Here is a 17,144-nt window from a genome sequence, read left to right on the forward strand (position 1 = left end):
CTATATACCTGTTGTTGGGTACTTGAGTATTGGAGTTGAGAATCCCTGCAGTAAAGGATACCCAAAATAATTTTCACCGTCCAAATAGTCAAAATAAGATGTTGCAGTATACTTTTCTCTATTTGTTGAAGTTGGGTGCACAAAAATAAATGAAAGCTGATAGTCCCAGTGACAGCCAGTGTGAGAAAATATTTGTGGCTGTAATGAGGGGATACACATGTACCTATGTGTGCTGAGCGATCTAGCACAGAACGCTCAGCACACATCTCTCCCCCCGCTCAGCACACAGCGCGATGTGTGCTGAGCGAGGGGGAGGGGACGCTCACTTCACCCAGCGGTGAAGTGAGCGATCTAACTAGATTGTGCTTACATGCAGGACAATCTGGAACCGCCAATAGCGATGCGCAGCCCTATTGCTATGGGGCATACACACGGAGAGATCCGTGCTTCATTTCTAAGCAATCTAGTCAGATTGCTTAGAATTTAAGCACACATTGCTATGTGTGTACCCCCCTTAACTTTCGGGATCGGATGATTTAAGACTTGCAACAGTCAAATTGTATATAAAAAATGCAGGTCAGGCCCACAGAGAGCTCTGATGAGTTCCTGTATCGGGGTGGGGGGGGGGGGGGGGGGGGAGCGGTGCAAACCCCCTGGCCTGCTGTTAGGAAAAGCCTCTCCAGCATGCCTAGGATTCTAGAGAGAACCATGTAGTTTATAACAGCTACCAGGGCTGCTATCAGTGTGGGGACTGCCGCGACTGGAGTCCCTGTCTCGAGCAGCGAGGGGGCCCAGATGGCAGCAGTGTAGATTGATACTCACTGCAGGCAACCATAGAGGGACAGCACCTGCGTTATTTTGAATTTGGTGCTGGACGCAAGCCAATTGGAGCTCGCAGACTGACAGCCAATCAGGAGTTTTCAATAAGGCCGCTCCTGATTGGCTACCAGTCTGCGAGCTCCAGTTGTCTCACAGATTGGCATCCATTCAGGAGCTGTCACATTGGAAACTGCTGATTGGTCTGCGCACTCCGATTGGCTCACATCTGGCTCAAAATTTTAAATGCCACCGGCTGTGTCTCTTCGTGGCTACCTGCTCTGGACTCCTGCTCTGTGCTGCGGTCCTGGCACGCTGCAGTCAGGGCCTAGGGGTGGCACCTCATATCCAGCGGACTTGTCCCAGGACTGGCAACTGTCGCCCAGAATAGTAAGCTGTGGGGGATGCAGAAGGAGCGAAAGATCGGGTGGAGGGGACACTGCCTATTCTGGCAGTCATATGCACCACAATTTCTGATTTGAGCCCTGCCCGGTCCACTTGATCATCGGTGTGTCTTGGCCAGATATGGAATAAAGTGAATAATTTACAGAACAGTTTAGAAAATTTTGCCCATCTCTATTTGTGTATAGGTATTGGGGATGTATGCAATTTAGGGGTAATTCAGACCTGATCGTAGCAGCAAATTTGTTAGCAGTTGGGCAAAACCATGTGCACTGCAGGGTGGGCAGATATAACATGTGCAGAGAGAGTTAGATTTGGGTGGGGTGTGTTCAATCTGCAATCTAAATTGCATTGCAAAAATAAAGCGGACAGTATTTACTCTGCACAGAAACAAAATAACCCAAATCTAACTCTCTCTGCAAATGTTATATCTGCCCCCCCTGCAGTGCACATTGGGGGTAGTTCAGACCTGATCGCTCGCTAACAGTTTTTTTCAGCACTGCGATCAGATAGTCGCCGCCTATAGGGGACCGTATTTTAGCTGTGCAAGTGTGCGAACGCATGTGCAGCCGAGCGGTACAGCTAAACTGTGTGCAGTTTCTGAGTTGCTCAGAACTTACTCAGCCGCTGCGATCACTTCAGCCTGTCCGAGGCCGAAATTGGCGTCAGACACCTGCCCTGCAAACGCCTGGACACGCCTGCGTTTTTCCAACCACTCCCAGAAAACGGTCAGTTGCCACCCACAAACGCCTTCTTCCTGTCAATCTCCTTGCGATCGGCTGTGCGAATGGATTCTTCGTAAAACCCATCGCACAACAACAATCCGCTTTGTACCCATGCGACGCGTCTGCGCATTGCGGTGCATATACATGCGCAGTTCTGACCTGATCGCAGCGCTGCAAAAAATGCTAGCGAGCGATCAGGTCTGAATTACCCCCTAAGTTTTAAGTAACATACATTTTCAAATATTATTCTTTCTTTATGTGTTTGCATTTAATGAGTTTTCTTTCGTCCTGACAGGATACTATGCCAGGCTAGTAGGGAGATCCAGAATGAAACACAAAGTAATGCCACCGGGAGTTACTGGACCTCCAGAATTCGAGAGAACATTTCGTGCACAGTAAGTTTCTAGTACAAAGTTCGTAGTTACACTTGATCCTGAATATTTTCCCATAGCAACCAGAGCAGGCCTGGGTGCAGTTTTGATTAGGACGGGTAATCATTCTTTGCAGGGGCGGAACTACTGGCGGGGCAGGCAGTGCATTGCACTGGGGCCCCGCCGCACTCAAGGGCCCACAGCCGCCGGCCGGCATTACATGAATGAGTCACAATGACTCATTGTATGTCATGCCGCAGCCGCACACCAGCGCTCATGTGACCCGCCCGTCATAAGGAACGATTCTGGCCACCCGCACACGAAGGAGGGAGGAGGGTCCGTCCCTCCCTCCCTCATATACAAACAGGTCACAGTCTCTCAGTGAGTGAAGGAGAGAGCCGCAGCAGCGCTTTGTTACTGGTGGAGGCGCTGCTGCTGCTGCTCCTCTGCTTCACTATAGGCTGTCTCTGAGAACAGCCTATAGGGAAGCAGAGGGGCAGCAGCAGCAGCGCCTCCACCAGTAACACAGCGCTGCTGCGGCTCCCTCCTTCACCTCCCTCCTCCTTCTTCTCTACTGCCCGGGAAGCTGCACCGAGGAGCCTGAGCCAACAGAGAGGGTAAGTATAATTCTTCTTTCTTTCTTTCTTTCTTTCTTTCTTTCTTTCTTTCTTTCTTTCTTTCTTTCTTTCTTTCTTTCTGTCTCTTTCTTTCTGTCTCTTTCATTTTTTATTTGTTGGGACTGCCTGCCGCAATGTGTAAAAAGGGGGGACTGCCTGCCGCTATGTATAAAAATGGGGAATCTGCCTGCCGCAATGTAAAAATGGGGAATCTGCCTGCCGCAATGTGTAAAAATGGGGAATCTGCCTGCCGCAATGTGTAAAAATGGGGAATCTGCCTGCCGCAATGTGTAAAAATGGGGAATCTGCCTGCCGCAATGTGTAAAAAGGGGGAATCTGCCTGCCGCTATGTATAAAAATGGGGAATCTGCCTGCCGCTATGTGTAAAAAGGTAGAATCTGCCTGCCGTAATGTGTAAAAAGGGCACGCTATCTGCCGTTATGTGTAAAAGTGTATGGTGTCTGCCGTAATGTGTAAAATGGGGACGCTGTCTGCCGTAATGTGTAAAATGGGGACGCTGTCTGCCGTAATGTGTAAAATGGGGACGCTGTCTGCCGTAATGTGTAAAAAGTGCACGCTGTCTGCCGCTATGTGTAACGAGGGCACGCTGTCTGCCGCTATGTGTAACAAGGGCACGCTGTCTGCCATTGTGTAAAAAGTGTATGCTGTCTGCCGCTATGTGTAACGAGGGCACGCTGTCTGCCGTTATGTGTAAAAAGTGCACGCTGTCTGCCGTTATGTGTAAAAAGGGGAATCTGTTCGCTGTAAGGAGTAAAAGGGTCTCTACCTGGTGTAGTGGTGCTACTGTGCGGCGTAATTTGAAGAATGGAGACTACTGTGCACCGTTTTATGAATTGGTATTATTTTGTGGACACACCCCTTCCCCACGAAGCCACGCCACTATGTATTTTTGCGCGCGCCTACGGCGCGCACTGCCCATGGGGTGGACTTGGATGGGATGGGGGGGGGCCAAAGCATTTTGTTGCACCTGGGCCCACCGCTTGCTTGTTCTGCCACTGATTCTTTGCTATGCAAGATTTGATTCAACTACCCAGTTACTTTACCAGTGGTGTTGGGTTATTAAAGTACAACAAGTACAGCCATACATATTGGCGATGGCAGAGCCTGAGTGAAGTGGGGTTCTATACAGTTTGGCACCCTTCCTCCCTATAAATGTCTCTATGTTACACAAGCATTTCATTTCAGTTTTCGCTTAGTGACCTGTAGGAAAGGTAATGTGAAACACATAATAAAACATCAACATATCACGCGAATCTGGTCTGTTCCTCATGGTAAGCATATTAGCAAGAGTATCTTCACTGAGAGCATATACCATGGTAACCGTCTCATGACTCACAAATTTCACACTTGTGAATTTTAAATGTTGCAAAGTCCGTTTTCCTTTCATGGACTTCCGTTCACACCAATCTGACCTCGACTTTAGCTTATAGATGTCCCAAGGCTCAGTGAATGTATGTTTGCGAAATTCTTATCATACCTCTCAGGTGGCTTGCAGATATTTGATCTTTCAGAAGATCTTCTCTCTGGTTGAACTTCCACACTTATAGTCTCTGTTTCAGATAAATCTTCAACTGCTGGTATGTCCAGTGACACATATTTGCTCTCCATATCAGCTTCCATCTTTTCTTCAACTTTTGTTGTTTGTTGGAAGATATCGCTTAACTTGAATATCTTTCTGGTATTCGGATTCCATTATCTGTAGCCTTTACTTTCATGGCAGTAGCCAAGCATGATACATTTTACTGACTTTGAAGCAGTACTTCCAAAGGTTCTGAGATGTCTTATGCTTGCATTTCTCTTTGACCATACTTCAATAGGTGTTATGTCCTTTTAGGGCAATTGTAGGACAAAAATTACAGTGGACACTGTTTCCACCCTAAACTGCTTATCCAGGCATGTGTCCATTAGCATACATCTTGCTCTCTCCATGTTATGAGTCGCTGCTGCTGTTCATTCCTGTTAGCAATTTTGCTGTCTCCTAGTAACTAGGATGCTGGCTGGTACATGCTTTGTTACCTGACTCAAGCCTGATGACTCCTGTGATTGGTCTTTCTCCCTTTCATTACGGATTAAAGCCAGTTCCTGTTGCTAGTGATATTCCCTAGTTCCTGCATCTAATGAGCTCGTCACATGGTCGCTGTACCTGGGACAGTTCCCAGTCTGTCTGTTCCTGAGTCCTGGTTCCTTGCCTCAGTGCACCTACATTCCTGCATCCTGCCTTAGTCCTCTGTGTGTTGTCCCTGCTAGTCCTGCACCCGTGCCCTGCTGGATCTTGCCATGTACCTGCTATCCTGTGTTCGTTCCTGCTCAGTGTCCTAGTCTTGCCATGGCCCTCCAGTTATTCTCATGTATGGTCCTGATCCAAAGCCAAGCTCCTGCCAAGTCTCTGTGAATATATCCTGCTAGCCCTGGTTCTGTGTGCTTCCAGCTTGTGTGTCCGTGGTTACCACCAGTCAAAGTTTATTCACTGCAGCATTCCCAGCACACCTGACTCTGAACTCTAGCTACATATTAGCCACTGTGTGTTATTACAAACTGCAGCCTAGTCACTATTCCTCTATCAAGTCTCTCTCCTACAAGGTTCAAGCTGCCAGCTCTCTGTTTTCAATCGGCACATACCCAGCACTTGCATGCTTCCCATCAGTTACTTAACCCACCTCATTACTTTAGTAATCATTGTTCAGTTACCAGTGCATATTTACGACGATGACGTCCAGAGGTGCCACCCGCGAGCAGTAGGTAGATTCACTTTTAGAGGCAGCAGCTATACCCCCACCCCCATGTAGTTCCTCATCAGCAGGGATGCCCAGTAATGTTCACAGTATGCAGCAGTGGCTGCTGGGGGGTGTAGTTTATGTAGAGTTTCTTGCCTGTATTGTGGTGCGGTGCTGGACCCCGGGGCCAATTACAGTGGCTGCTGCTGCTGCATTCTTTGATCATTAATGGGCATCCCTGCTGTTGAGGAACTACACGGGGGTGGGGGGATAGCTGTCGCCTCTAAAAGTGAATCTACCTAAAAGTGCTGCCTTTAATAGTAAAATCAACATGGGGAATATGTGTGTCTGGCACTGTGGGGGCATATGTGTATCTGACACTGTGGGGGCATACGTGTATCTGGCACTGTGGGGGCATTTGAGTGTCTGGCATTGTGGGTGCATATGCGTGCGCAGCACTGTGGGGGCATACAAGTGTGTGGCACTGTAGGGGCATACGAGTGTCTGGCACTGTAGGGGCATACGAGTGTCTGGCTCGGTGGGGGCATATGTGTATCTGGCACTGTGGGGGCATATGTGTAATTGGCACTATACTGGCGGAAATTATGTGCATCTGACACTATACTGGGGACATTATGTGTAAGGAGAACTACTGTGGGTATTGCGTGTAAGGCTGCTAATTGTGTGTGTGTGTGCATGTGTAGGGGGTGTGATTATATATTTATAGTTTGATGTCATTATATAAAATTGTGAAGCCACGCCCACTATCCCAGGACCGTGCTCGCCTTCCTATATATATATATATATATATATATAGGCACTACTGTGTGGCATAATGTGTTTAAGGGTTACTACTGTGTAGCAGAACGTAAATAATGTACATTACTATGTGAGTAAAGCACACTACTGTGGTGTAATTTGAATTGGGGTACTATTGAGTGGCCACGCCCCTTTTTTTGGCACACGTGCCTTCCCTATTTCCAATATGGGGGGGGGGGGGCACCAGTCCTTTACTTTGCCAGGGGCACTCGGACCCCTAAATACACCCCTGGCTCCAGAGCAGTCCAAAACTCTAATAGGGGAGATATACCAACTGCCATCCCAAACACTGCCAAACATTGCCGGCTGGGAGCTGCCACTGCCTGTGACCATTCCATTTTGTAACTTCTGAACACTGTGATTTCCAAGGTGACCAAATCTTCTATGCCAGATTTTCAGTGACTGTGACTCCGTTGTCATCACTGCATAACAGTGCTTTGTATGTTTTGCACAATGCACTTTCCTTTAGCAAAATGAACTCCGGCCTCCCTGTTCTAGGACACTAATGGCAATAAGATTTGTTCCCATTTCTGGTACATAAAGTGCTTCTTGTATCTCTGTGAGTTTTGTTTAATTGTCCAAACATTTTTTTGAAGCTGTAAGCATTTGGTTTCCAATCCCTTTAATAGTGATAGGGTCACATTTGGTTAACTTGGTGAACCACTCCTCATTTTCTGCTGAAAAGCCTTGTTGCACATGAATCAATGTACCAGTAATCTTTTCTGTGTCTATCTGCAACACTCAGGGCTGCCTCATCTCTGCTGTTGTACTTCTAGCTTTGCATAGGATTCATATTCTTTTGCTTGGAGTCAAATTCTCTGTGACCTATCATGTGACAATTGTAACACTTGAAATTCAATTTTCTGAATTTATTTTCTCTTTGTATGCAATGCAGTAGTCTCATCATTTCACTCACAAGGGGTTACGGTCGTCAGGTCGACACAACTTAGGTCGACAGGTCAAAAGGTCGACATGAGGTTTTTGACTGTTTTTGGTGTAGTTTTCTCCGTAAAGTGACGTGGAACCCAAATTAGTGCACCATGTCTCCTCACATGTTTAATTTCCCAGCGGTGGTGCCGGTGTATCGCGAAAATGGGGCTGAAGATTCATGGGGCCTTAATGCAATCTGTTTAAATTTGAACTTTCTCTTTCTCTTTTTTTTTTTTTTTTTAAAACAAACAACGTATTTTGGAATTCACCTACTGGAGGAAAATACATAAACAGCTTGCAGTTTCCAACAGAATAAAAGTTACAGTGCATGTGAAAAGTATTCACAGCGCTTTACTTTTTTCACATTTTGTCACGTTACAGCCTTACTCCAAAATGGAATAAATTCATTTTTTCCCTCAAAATTCTACACACAATACCCCATAATAACAATGTGAAAAAAATTGTTGTTTTTTTTTTTAGATTTTTGTCAATCTATTAAAAATAAAAAACTAAGAAATCACATGTACATACAGTAAGTATTCACAACCTTTGCTCAATACTTTGTTGATGCACCATTGGCAGCAATTACAGCCTCAAGTCTTTTTGAATATGATGCCACAAGCTTGGCACACCTATCTTTGGGCGGTTTCGCCCATTGTTTTTTGCAGCACCTCTCAAGCTCCATCAGGTTGGATGGGAAGCGTCGGTGCACAGCCATTTTCAGATCTCTCCAGAGATGTTCCATCGGATTCAAGTCTGGGCTCTGGCTGGGCCACTCAAAGACATTCACAGAGTTGTCCTGAAGCCACTCATTTGATATCTTGGCTGTGTGCGTAGGGTCGTTGTCCTGCTGAAATGTTAACCGTCGCCCCAATCTGAGGTCATGAGCGCTCTGGTGCAGGTTTTCATCCAGGATGTCTCTGTACATAGCTGCATTCATCTTTCCCTCTATCCTGACTAGTCTCCCAGTTCCTGCCACTGAAAAACATCCCCACAGATTGATGCTGCAACCACCATGCTTCACTGTAGGCTGGTGATGAGCGGTGCCTGGTTTTCTCCAAACATGACGCCTGGCATTCACACCACTCTATGGCCACTACATTGATGATCTACTTTTCATTTGGGTTGGGGATCTTAACACAGCTTTGGATTTTGTTTCTTTTCTCAACACCAACACTTTTAATTTGAATTTTACTCACATCTATCACCCTACCGAAATTACCTTTCTGGATGTGACTCTGAAAATACTGGATGAACACATCCAAACTTCGAATCACGTCAAGGATGTTGGTAGTGGTGCATATTTACATTATAAAAGTGCCCACTACATGCCCTGGAAAACCAACATTCCGAAAGGGCAACTCATGCGGATCAGACGTAATTGTTCTTCTGATGATGTGTTTAAAAAAACAGGCAATGGACATGTTGAAGGCTTTTGAAACAAGAGGCTATCCTAAACAATTACTTACCAGTGCATTTAAGGATTTCCTAGCAATGGATTGAGCCGGGTTACTAGTGCCATAATCCAAACCGGAATCATTCTCAATTGATAGTGACACGTCCTTCATATACACATTTAATAATCAATCGGGTGAAATCAAACGAATAATAAAGAAAAATTACAATGTACTTAGATATGACACCATATTGAGAGACTGTATACCTCCCAGATTCGAAATTTATTTTTAAGAAAAACAGATCATTAAAATCCCTCCTAGCTCTAAGTTTCCTGAAACCCATAATGACATTTAAAAAATGAGAATACCAGAATACCATCATGGTTACCCCCGAAGCAAAAAGATTTCTACAAATGCGGTAAAACTAAATGTACCACATGCCACCATGTAGTGAATAAAACATTGAAATTACCTTGAGCTATAACAGAGAAAGAATATGTCATTATGAGTTTCATCAACTGTGATTCCAGTTGGATAGTCTATCTGCTTATTTGTGGATGTAACATGAAGTATGTAGGTAGGGCGACCAGACCTCTAAAATCTCGCTTTATGAAGCATCGGAGGAACATTATTAATAAGGTCTCAAAACAGAGTGTCTCAAGACATTTCTGCAAATACCATAACGGGGACCCTGAATCTATAAAAATTATTGGTTTGGAACATATTCCATTAACCAAACGAGTAGGGGATAGATTTGCTAAACTTTGTAGGCAGGAAATATACTGGACCTTTTATTTGGACTCTTTACATCTTCAGGGTCTAAATGAGGCCCTAGAACTCAACATAGTGTTATAGCATGTATATATCATCTTCAGTGTCCCTATCCCATTCCATGTCCATATCAGATATTCCCCTTCCTTCTTTTTTTCTCCTTCCTTTATTTGTATTCAAAATCTACATCAAATGAATCATCCTATAAAGTGTCCACATACAAACTGGATCATTCATCTGCTGTATTATTTGGAGAAATCCTTATATAGGGGGTAATTCCAAGTTGATCACAGCAGGATTTGTGTTAGCAGTTGGGCAAAACCATGTGCACTGCAGGGGAGGCAGATTTAACATGTGCAGAGAGAGTTAGATTTGGGTGTGGTGTATTCAATCTGCAATCTAAACGGCAGTGTAAAAATAAAGCAGCCAGTATTACCCTGCACAGAAACAAAATAACCCACCCAAATCTAACTCTTTCTGCACATGTTATATCTGTCCCCCCTGCAGTGCACATGGTTTTGCCCAACTGCTAAAAAAAAATCCTGCCGCGATCAACTTGGAATTACCCCCATAATGTGTAGTGCCATTGTTTGTATAATACAATCCTATTCCTTATATGATGAGTATTGATACTTTTTATGTGAAACCATGTAGAATTTATCATGTTATGCTGAAATTCAGCCTTCTGGTCATGTTTCAAGATAAAGCAATAAATAAATGGTACATGTCCTTTGTTTACATTCCGTCATATGGCGTATCTGACATTCAGTGATCTCAGCCTATCATTGCACAGCATTTCCCGTGTCACGTGATCGCGAACCCAGTCACGTGCATGGACTTAATGGGCACATTAATCTCGCAAGGCCCACTCCTTACTCCTCCCATCAGTCACAAGATCGCAGCTACCCGTCACGTGATCGTGGCTGCGACCAGCATCTAGAACAGGCAGGCGGTAGCCTTGTTTATGACCTGGCCGCAACATGCAAATACAAGGTCACGTGACGTCTACTCCGATCATGTGACCGGAACTTATTAAGGTAAACAATAACCAGTGTTTGTCTTCGACCTAGGTTATCTATCTATTCTGACATTAATTTTATTGTTTCTTTACTGTCTCCATATTTATATTAGTGTAACTACTGTTTCCATTTCGATTTTATTACAAAATTATTGTATGTAGTGATTATTGTTTATTAATTAGCCACCAGTGGATTCCAATTGATTACATAATTTCCCCTATAAAAAGGGGAGTCAGTTGAATAGCCTAATACCTTTGATAAAGCTGTCTGGAGCAGCGAAACGCATCAGTGACTGGAATTACCAGGTTGCTGGACCAATCCACATAGCACAACCAAATCCATTCCAAGACTTTACCAAAAGCAGCACCATTGCTTCAAGTTGCTCTCTGTGAACCAAGATCCATTTCTCATTGTTTCCCATTGCTGCATGGGTCACCATTCATTAGGATTCTTCCATTTGGAACACAGATACGCAGGACAGTCTATTTGCCATCATTCTGTCCACTGTGAACCAGGATCTGTTTACCAACTGCCGTTGCCACACGGATGACCCTCCATTTGGATCCCAACTTTGGAACACAGGATTAGTAAAGTGCCACACTAATTGATAAATTTCACTGAACTGCTTAGTGATTGGTGGTCCCCATTCACGAATGTGAACTGTTACACTAGTGCTTAAAGGGAGTGTTCCCATCTGTGGAGCCTATTATAGGTCCAGCATTTGGTTTAATATCAACTGATTTGTTCATATATTTTAATTTATGTCTATTAATTTTTGTTTTTAAAATTGTGTATTAAACTTATCCAGTTAGTGAATTTGAATCTTGTTCTGCGCTGTATTTCTATATATTCACGCCAAAGAGTTCAATCTTTGTCTCATCAGACCACAGAATTTTGTTTCTCATGGTCTGTGAGTCCTTCAGGTGTATTTTGGCAAACTCCAGGCGGGCTGCCATGTTCTTTTTACTAAGGAGTGGCTTCCGTCTAGTCAGGGCCGGTGCAAGGTTTCTCAGCACCCTAGGCAAATAGTCAGCGGCCGCCCCTGCCAAAATACAGAGCCCTCAGGTAAAATTTAGGGATAAGATATTAGGACTGTTTTAGCAGTTTGGGTTAAGGTGTCCAGATTAGGGGCTATTATTAGGGAGGTGTGTGTGTGTGTGTGTGTGTGTGTGTGTGTGTGTGTGTGTGTGTGTGTGTGTGTATATATATATACACACACACACACACACACACACACACACACACACACACAGTGGTTGAAGTGGAAATTTTGAAGTGGGGGTATGGAAAAGTGAAGGTTGTAATTATGCGCACGCTGCTCCGAAAAAGGGTGCGTGGCCACTTAAAAGGGGGCGTGCCCTTCAGTGTAGTTTACCACCCCTTATACACATTTTGCACCACAATAGTAGGACCCTTATATTTTCTAGTACTGGTGCCCCTTTCACATTATACCACACAGTATGAGCTGAAAATCACATTATAGCACACACTATGAGCCAAAAATCACATTATAGCACATGGTATGAGACGAAAATCACATTATACCACACAGTATGAGCTGAAAATCACATTATAGCACACTGTATGAGCCAAAAATCACATTATAGCACACGGTATGAGCCGAAAATCACATTATAGCACACGGTATGAGCCGAAAATCACATTATAGCACACGGTATGAGCCGGAATTCACATTAGAGCACACTGTATGAGCCGAAATTCACATTATAGCACACGGTATGAGCCGAAATTCACATTAGAGCACACGGTATGATCCGAAATTCACATTAGAGCACATGGAATGAGCCAAAATTCACATTATGCCACACACACAGCCACATATCTACATACTCACAGCCACATACAGTATACACACACACACACACACAGCCACATACATATTATATATATATATATACACACACACACACACACACACACACACACACACACACAACCACATTTACACACACACACTGTCCCCACCCTGACACTCTCCTCCATCAGTTCCCCTCTGCTCACCAGTTGCCAGGTAGCCGGGGTATCAGCATACGGGAGCCGGAGCTGGGCAGCTGTGCTGTGGAGCGGGAGCTGGCCACCCAAGTTGTCATCAGGAGAAAGCCGGAGCTGGACAGCCGAGCTGTCAGGGGGGCGGGAGCCGGAGCCTTGGCATAATCATGCCGCATGCAGGAGTCGCAGCAGATTTGAAATAGTAGCGCCGCGGTCAGCTTGATGTGGCGGCGGACAGGAAGGGACAGTACTCGAAGAAGTGCCGGTATAGCGTACTGTTGTACACCAGCCCACTTCAGGCACTGAAGATAGGAGGAGTGTGGACAGCCATTTTTACCAGTTTTACCTTTAAAGACTCAGTAAGGTAAAGAATTGTTTTTATTTTTTTTAATTTTTACATTTTTTCATGGTTTTCGATGTAGAAGAAAATTTCCACCTTTTTTCTGCCTCCATACCTTTGTATGTACTGTATTGTTCTGGACATTGTTGTTTTTTTTTTTTTTAAATGTATTTATTCAAATTTTCCAAGTATAGACAAACAGTTTGACAAGGCATCATCTCCAAGGCACTACCAATTGCGGCCGCATGGTATTTCTAGCAATGGAGAAATAGTACAATATACATGTCCAATATTTAATACACTAAACAATCAAACAACAAGACAAAGACATTGGGTTAAGAAGGTGGGGGCACATATTGAATCAGGCTACATGTTACCCGCCAGGGCGGCTTCATGACATGTCACATTCTAAACATTTGCTCCATCGATTTGGATTTGTGATGGGGTTTTTGGAGTGGCAAGACGCACAGGGATAAGGTGGTGGGGGGTGCATATCTCTCTCAGGGTCGTTCTTTCCAGCGAGTCGAAAAATTTTAAGATATGTGATCTTAACATGGGGTCTAGAACTTCTATAAATGGTCCCCACTTCTTATAGAATAGGTGAGCATGCTTGTCTACATCATACATGGCAGATTGTCTATCATAATATAAGGTCGACTTTACCATACTCAGAAGTTGTTCTAGCCTGGGGGGGGATCTGTGGATCCATTGCGTCAAAATGACTTTCTTTGCCAGAGTAAGAAACACATAGAGGAAAGGGCGCAAAGGGAGGATCTTAGCCAGTAAATCCCCATCGGGGAGATTGGACATTGTTGTTTTTACCTACCCGCATGTGGCGAGTGGTGTGGAATAAAATATAAGAATTTTTTTTATCTTCACGTGGATTCTTACATTTATGGAATTGCATGCATTTGGCTGGAAGATTTCCAGAAGAGCTGTATAAGAGAGGATATAAAAGAAACCCTGATGTGTATGACAAGAATCAGCTAGACTGTGAGTGGGGTACGCCCGCTAGAATCTCTTTCTTCTTCTATACAAAGAAACCGTTCTATATATATCACTTCCCCCACTTTGTGTAAGTGGGGTACGTTCACTATAAATTTACATCACTTTATATCACTAGGGTGTATTTTATTAAAAAAAAAAAAAAATTAAATACACTGGAATGAGTACTTTTTGTATAAGGATCATCATATTTTAAGACACACATATATATATATAGATAGATACCTTTATATACAGGTATCTTTTAATCAAAACCTTTTGCACATATTTTTTGCACTAATTCACTGGTTCAGTCTACACATTGGTCCTTTTAAATTTTTCTCCCATATACCTGACACGAGAGAGACTGTGGAGAAGCATAAGGCTACTACCAGTGGAAAACCAAAAGGGGAAAAGAAACCTTGATACGCTTGTGGTCATCTTTAAACCCTGTAAGTAGGGTACGCATCTGAAGACAAAGATACCTTTATGTGCTTTCCTCATTCTATTAACCTAGTGAGTGGGGTACGCTAATTCAGAAACACAGTTAAATTGGTGATCTGGTGAAGGAATGAAAGATAAAGATACCTTTATATATACAATTTTACGCTGCATAGTGTGAGTTGGGGTACGCCTAGACTACATCTTTGATCATCCATTTAAAGGACTTGTTACACAGTGTGGTGTATGGAAATATAGACTGTTCTACACATATACCATTTTTGTCTTTTATATATTATTCACATCACTGGAATACAATATCGGATGACTATAAGAAGAATAGAAAAGAAGAAAAATTTGGAGGATCTACTAAAAGGGACGTATTGTGCATTTGTTGATCTATGTACACTTAAAGTATTATAATATAGCGCTAAGGATTGCATCCCCTCTACTTTCTTGTACTATATATATATATATATAATTGATACTGCGGCACTCACAGTCGTTTAAAAAGAGCAAAGTGTAGTCAAAAAAATTTACATCACATAGTCCAACATTTCGGGGTGCCTAACCCCATTGTCACACCTTGACAAAGGGGTTAGGCACCCCGAAACTTTGAATTATTTGATGTAAATTTTTTTGACTACACTTTGCTCTTTTTAAATGACTCCGAGTGCCGCAGTATCAATTCTATATACTATCCTCCGCACTGAGGGCACCGGGCCAATCAACATCCAAAACGGAGTGCCGGGCTGATGGTAATATATATATAAAAATATATATGAAATACATATGATATCTTGGCGCTTAGGATGCCAAAATACTGACAGCGGTATCCCAGAGATTAAAATCTCAACACTTTCTAATTAAGTAAGCTCACCCTGACCCCTAACCCCCCCCCCCCCCCAACCCTAACACACCTTTCCGCAGCCTGACCCTAACTGCCCCCCCATCTTAAGCCTAACCCTCCCCGGTGGTACCTAACCCTAACCACCCCCTTCCCGCAGCCTAAACCTATCCCTCCTTCTCCCCCAGCCTAACCCTCGCCAGGTGTGCCTAACCCTGACCCTCCCTCTACCCGCAGCTTAACCCTAATCCTCCCCCCCAAGCCTACACCTAACCTCTCCCCTCCCTCCCCAGTCCCACCCACCCCCCACCCCCTGCGGCTTACTTCTCTAGGGTCGTGGCAGTTCAGGATCCCAGCATTCAGGATAGCGGCTCCGGCATTTCGATTCTAGATTCAAGTTTGGACTCCGGCGTAGGTATTCCGAGAAGTGTCCGGATTCTGAACACAGGGATCCTGACTGCATCTCATATAGATTTTATGCATTAGCAACTTAGACCCATCCTAACTATATGCACAAATACATACATACACACATATATATATATATATATTGTAAAAGGGAATAAGGTGATTTTCAGCGACCAATGGTGTCTTATAATTTGGAGGAGACTCAGTAAAAAATTTTTTTTATAAAAATAGTAAAAATTTAATAGACTGTAATTAGCACCAACATAAAAGTAAATAAAAATAAATAAAAGCAATGGCCCTAAGACAAGGAGCCAGCAATTAAATGAGAAATCAATGGAACTAATTAAAAGATGTAAAAAAATGCATACAATTAATAGTTCAAGCTAATAAAAGACAGGAGAATGAATTCCTAACAGTATAAAATTGGAAGTAAGATCAACATAAAAATAGTATGAAAAAGGTTCTTAGCTTTTTTGAGAGGATATATATCGTAACACCCAACACGTTTTGTCCTCTCTGGACTTCATCAAGGGGTGGCATATGACTGGGACAGATCATCTATATATACCTAAGTAAATGAGGAAGTGATTGCTACATCACTTCCTGTCAATTAACAAATGTCAAATTAGTCAATGTGTTTATACACATCAAAAACGAAGCTGTAATAGCCTTGCAGCATGGTATCCCCATGCTGTGCAAAACCGCTTTTGAATGGAGTCATTATTGTGTTTAAAAAGTCAGTTTCAACACTTTTAGACTTATGATCCTGGACTTCCTGTCCGGGTCGTGGGTGACGTCACGTCCGCCCCACTTCTGGCGTCCGGCAGTCCTCATTGCGTATGCGCCGACCGCGGGTTAGATGGTGTTGGTATCGTACGTCTGCCGTGCATATATTCTCCCATCAGAGGCAGGGAAGAGTTCGTACAGCGGCGGCCATGTTCTTGAAGCATGTTCATCTCAAGCAACTGTTTGTGTGATCATGTGAACGCGGCGGCCATCTTTGTTGTGACTTTTCATATTGAAATAAGCTCATTCGACCGAGAAAAAAGAAAGAAATATGATTTTAAGACTACTGTGAATGCAAATATTAATATTAAATTCCACTGGTGCCCCTGATTACAGGAGTGTTTGCATAGCATATATATATATATATAATGGATGTATATCCACTACTTGATATCACCGCATTGGGCACAGGGATAGTAAATAATTATAGTATTTATAATGGAGGAGATTGGGTTAAGAGACTTAAAGGTGTTAGTTTTTTGCAGTGTTGAAATCTGTATACAAAAACTGCATGGAAGCGGTGAGTGAAGAAATGTACTGGATTTTTGAACTCAATACCCTGCATCCTGATGGCTTCAACGAGGGCTATGAAATAGCCCCCTTTCTGTAACGTAAGCTGACTACATCCTGTTCCTATTATATTAACCTGTCCTCTCTCTGCTTCTATTTCTATTTGGGCTACCTCCCAAACCACGTAATCACATTATGATACCTCCAAAAAACCAT

General features: G+C 43.5%; 1 protein-coding gene across 1 annotated transcript in view; it reads left to right on the forward strand.

Moving 5' to 3' along the window:
* LOC134971216 (microsomal glutathione S-transferase 2-like) overlaps positions 1–17,144 on the forward strand; it is a 111,793-nt gene that overhangs the window by 64,104 nt on the left and 30,545 nt on the right. The window contains exon 4 of the mRNA XM_063946494.1: positions 2,239–2,338. Within this exon, the coding sequence (XP_063802564.1) occupies positions 2,239–2,338 (100 nt within the window). The remainder of the gene's footprint in view (positions 1–2,238; positions 2,339–17,144) is intronic.

The sequence above is a fragment of the Pseudophryne corroboree genome, chromosome 1 (assembly GCF_028390025.1).
Source record: "Pseudophryne corroboree isolate aPseCor3 chromosome 1, aPseCor3.hap2, whole genome shotgun sequence".
In the NCBI taxonomy this organism is placed as follows: Eukaryota; Metazoa; Chordata; class Amphibia; order Anura; family Myobatrachidae; genus Pseudophryne; species Pseudophryne corroboree.